Source organism: Physeter macrocephalus, chromosome 8 (genome assembly GCF_002837175.3).
Source record: "Physeter macrocephalus isolate SW-GA chromosome 8, ASM283717v5, whole genome shotgun sequence".
Classification (NCBI taxonomy): Eukaryota; Metazoa; Chordata; class Mammalia; order Artiodactyla; family Physeteridae; genus Physeter; species Physeter macrocephalus.
The window spans coordinates 11580403-11584189 of record NC_041221.1 but is presented as its reverse complement, the minus strand read 5'-3'; the positions used below and the strand labels follow the sequence as shown (position 1 = coordinate 11584189).

The following is a 3787-nucleotide window of genomic DNA, read 5'->3' as shown; positions in this document are numbered from 1 at the left end:
TTGTCGCGGCAGAGAGAGGCCCGCATACCACACACACACACACACACACACACACACACACACACACACCCACACACACACACACACACACCTGCTTCCAAGTCAGTTATCTGACATCAGGTGCTCTTGTGAGGGCCCCCCGTCCAATTCAAGCATCGCTTACCTGCACAGGGGCTGGCTGCAAAGCCCACCCTCTTCCGAGCTCTGTCAAAGACCACATAGAAGCCCTCCATCACGGTAGCACCAATCACCAGCGCGTTTGTGGAAGGTGAAATGCCGAATCGGTAACATTCATAATTCAAGCCAGCCCCCATCATGGGCTGAATGTAAAGCTGTCGAAGAGGAAAGAGCGAACAAGAAAAAACACGAATCAGGCAATGTCACAAAACTGTCGAGGCTGCTGTGTGCTCAGACCCTCCACGGTGCCCTGGGAGCCACGGAGAATGGAGAGGATGCTACCAGCCCTGCCATCCAGGAGCTGGGACCATGTCCCTGGTGCTAAACACTACTGAAGCGCCAGGGACACGCACGCCACCTCTGACTGTACACAGGCCCACCCATCCGGGAGATGTCTATCTGTCCGTCCATCCATCCGTCGTCTACGTGCTCAACACTTACTGAGCGCTTAGTAAGGCCTAGACGCCGTCCTCAGTACCAGCAATACAGCGATAAATCACAACACACGCCCGCTGCCTGATCAAAACGTACGTGATCAAACGGACGCGTGAGGAAGATGAACATCAGTGCACTTGCCACGTGCAGGGAAGACCAGAGGCAAAGGGGTCTCAAGGCACGAAGGTGAGCAAGGACACGCCAGGATTGTTCCCAGAGTCATAACCTGCTGGACATCAAGCAGCTGCCATGCCCAGGTGGTGAGTCCAGCAGCTAGAACCCTGCACTGATTGATGTCTGTCTGTAAACCCTACTTCAAGGCAAGGAATCATCCTATTCTGCACTATAGTCTTGGCACGTAGGCATCTAGTATATGCCGGGCACACAGTAGGCCCTCAGCAAATGTGTATTAAATGAATGAGCTTGAGCAATGTGATGAAATAGACAACTTCTCCTGAGGGTCAACGTAAATTAAGAAGAGGTGGCGGATACATTTGGCTATACCACCGAAACACTTCCATTTAGGGCTCTGTAAGCAGGTCCTAGAACACACACACACACACACACACACACACACACACACACACACACACTCCTACCTTTGAATGAACTAATTCCATAATAAAACCCCCCAAATCACCAAATAAAATGCAAATGATGACACTGATACAAACATGATGCAAACCGAATTTGTATCTTTCCCTCTGTCCTTTCTGTGTGTGTGCCAGTTGACTTCCAATAAAAATTCCAGACTGTAAATTCTGTAACATGTTGGGAAAGCTCCAGTAGTGCTGGGTCTCAGGATAAAATGCCTGCCTTCTGACTAAAATAGCACAAATAGACAAACCGGTGGTATTTAGACTGAAACTATTTACGTTTTTAGGATGATATGAGAAAAAAAAATCAGAATTTGCCTGTGGGCTGGGCTTGGGGGCTGCTTTTTTAGACAGGCCAAATAGGATTCAGCCCATGTGTTTCTGGAAAATAGTTTGGGGATGGACACACTGTTTTTTGGCACTAGCGATCAATGGCCCATCTTCTGCTGCTGAGGCCCGCACGGTCCTGGGTAGGGGCCTCATTCTAAAACTTTGGTGACAAGGAGCCTTGATGATTTTGCCCTGAATGTTAGGAGAAGCTTCAGTTGGGCAGAGCTGGGGTGTTAGGCGGGGACCCCCAGCGCTGTTCCCAGGGGTGTGCTTGTGAGGTTCTCATCGGGTAATGGTTCATAACCGCCACCCTTTCTCAACAAGGCAATGGAAAGCAAACGGGATTGGGATGGTGAATAAGAAATCAGGAAAACACGGGAAAGCAGATTTTTAAGAAGTGAAAACGTGGACATGTCAAAGTTAACCTAAAGATATCTACAGTCTTATAAGTGAGAGTAAAACTGAATTCTTATCCAGAGTTATGCAAATGAAAGGCAATGCTCCCAAACATCCCTCATTATATCTTCACGCTCACCCAGTACTCAGCCCTAAACGTGGCTGACGGTCCCCAGCGGACCTTCAGCTCTGCCTGCCCTGGACATCACTATAGATCTCCCCCTGAATGCCTGCTTTCCTCCTACTTCTTATGAGTCCCTGACTGTCGACTCACCCACATGCCATTTATTCTCCAGTTCGCATTCACCTTTGTCCTCAAGCAGGGTTTCAACTTTAGTTACAAATCGCACTGATGAAATAATGTCCACATTTTGCTGTTGGGCTGACCAAAATTTAATCACCAAGAGCACATTATTTTAAAGATGCTGCAAACATATCATTCTAACATCACTCTATGCAGTGCTGTTCATCCAAGGATATTGCACTCTTCTGAAAACGTCTTTGGCAGGTTTTATTATTTTCTCTTTTAGAGTTAAAGAGACTGACACAGAAAGGGCTGAGTGATTTGTTCAAAGTTATAGTGTGAGTCAAGGGCAGTGCTGAGAATATAACTCAAGCTTCCGGCTCTCCGCGTATGTGTCCTCTGTTGGGCTGTATTTCTCACAAAGCTTTCGACCCTTTCCCCTACAACTCTCCATTTCTGGAATGCACTTCCCCCCATATCAAGTTGAGAATGGGGAAAAGCCAAGTTATCATTTATTTGTTTCTTCTGAAATGATTCCTCTTTCCCTATCCCCCAGTCCCACTCCTTTATCCCAAATTCAGCAAATTGCAACAGAGACACATTGATCTGTCCATTCAACAAACAGTTATGATCATGCACCACCCTCTACCACATGGCAGTGCTAGGGGAGGAAGGAGGATGATCTTTAATCTCATGGTTCTCATCTTCAAGGAATTAAGAATTTAATGGGGGAAGAAATATAAGTGTGTGTGTGATTAGAGAAAAAAGAAGTCAAATGAAAAAGCCAAGGGCATAAACTCTACCCTGAAGATATGACTCCGGGCCAGATGAGTAGACTAGAAAACATGCATTATGAGTCTGAAGGGCAAGCTCACAAATGCGCCATTCTGCTCCGCAGAGGTTCAACAAAGAGGGGTTGTTTGCACTGGGTCTTGAAGGATGGGAAGAATGTGGATACACAGATGGAGTGGGGAGGAGGGGGCATCTCAGGCAGGGGGGTTGGCGGAAGCAAAGGCGAGGAGACGGCAGCGGGCACCCAGTGCTGGAGGAGAGCCACCAACAGTGGAGGGTCAAGGGCGCAGCGGGAAATACGCTGGGGAGTCAGCACGGGTCCCGAGAGGTCATGGAAAGCCACGCCGGTGAATGAGGCCTCCAGGACTGCAGTAGTGGGGTGGAGAGCTGTGGCTTGGCAAGATGAATCTGGCGATAGTTTTAGAAGGAGGAGAGGGTGGGGTTGTGTGGAGGGCATGCTGGAGGGTCCTGAGGTGGTAGTGAGAGGGGATGTGAGTGAGGGCTCTGGGGATGGAGAGGGGGAGGAAGAGGTGAGACACGTGACGGGGGAAGATGGAACTTGGTCTATGTAACAAGATGCTTAGGATGAAGGAGGAATCAACGATTTACGGAATATGGAAAAACTGATGTTTCCATCTCTGAGCATCCAGTGTTAGTCTCTATTCATAAATAAACCAGAAGTAAACATATATTGATGTTGTGGTAGATTCTGCAAAAATGGCCTCAATTCTCAGACTTCCCTGGTGGCGCAGTGGCTGAGAGTCCGCCTGCCGATGCAGGGGACACGGGTTCGTGCCCCGGTCCGGGAGGATCCCAC

The 3787-nt window shown here is 48.5% G+C and overlaps 1 protein-coding gene across 1 annotated transcript in view; it reads right to left on the bottom strand.

Annotated features, from left to right (window-relative positions):
• The window catches only part of BACE2 (beta-secretase 2), a 101592-nt gene that overhangs the window by 26459 nt on the left and 71346 nt on the right, over positions 1-3787 (bottom strand). The window contains exon 8 of the mRNA XM_024120282.2: positions 164-332. Within this exon, the coding sequence (XP_023976050.1) occupies positions 164-332 (169 nt within the window). The remainder of the gene's footprint in view (positions 1-163; positions 333-3787) is intronic.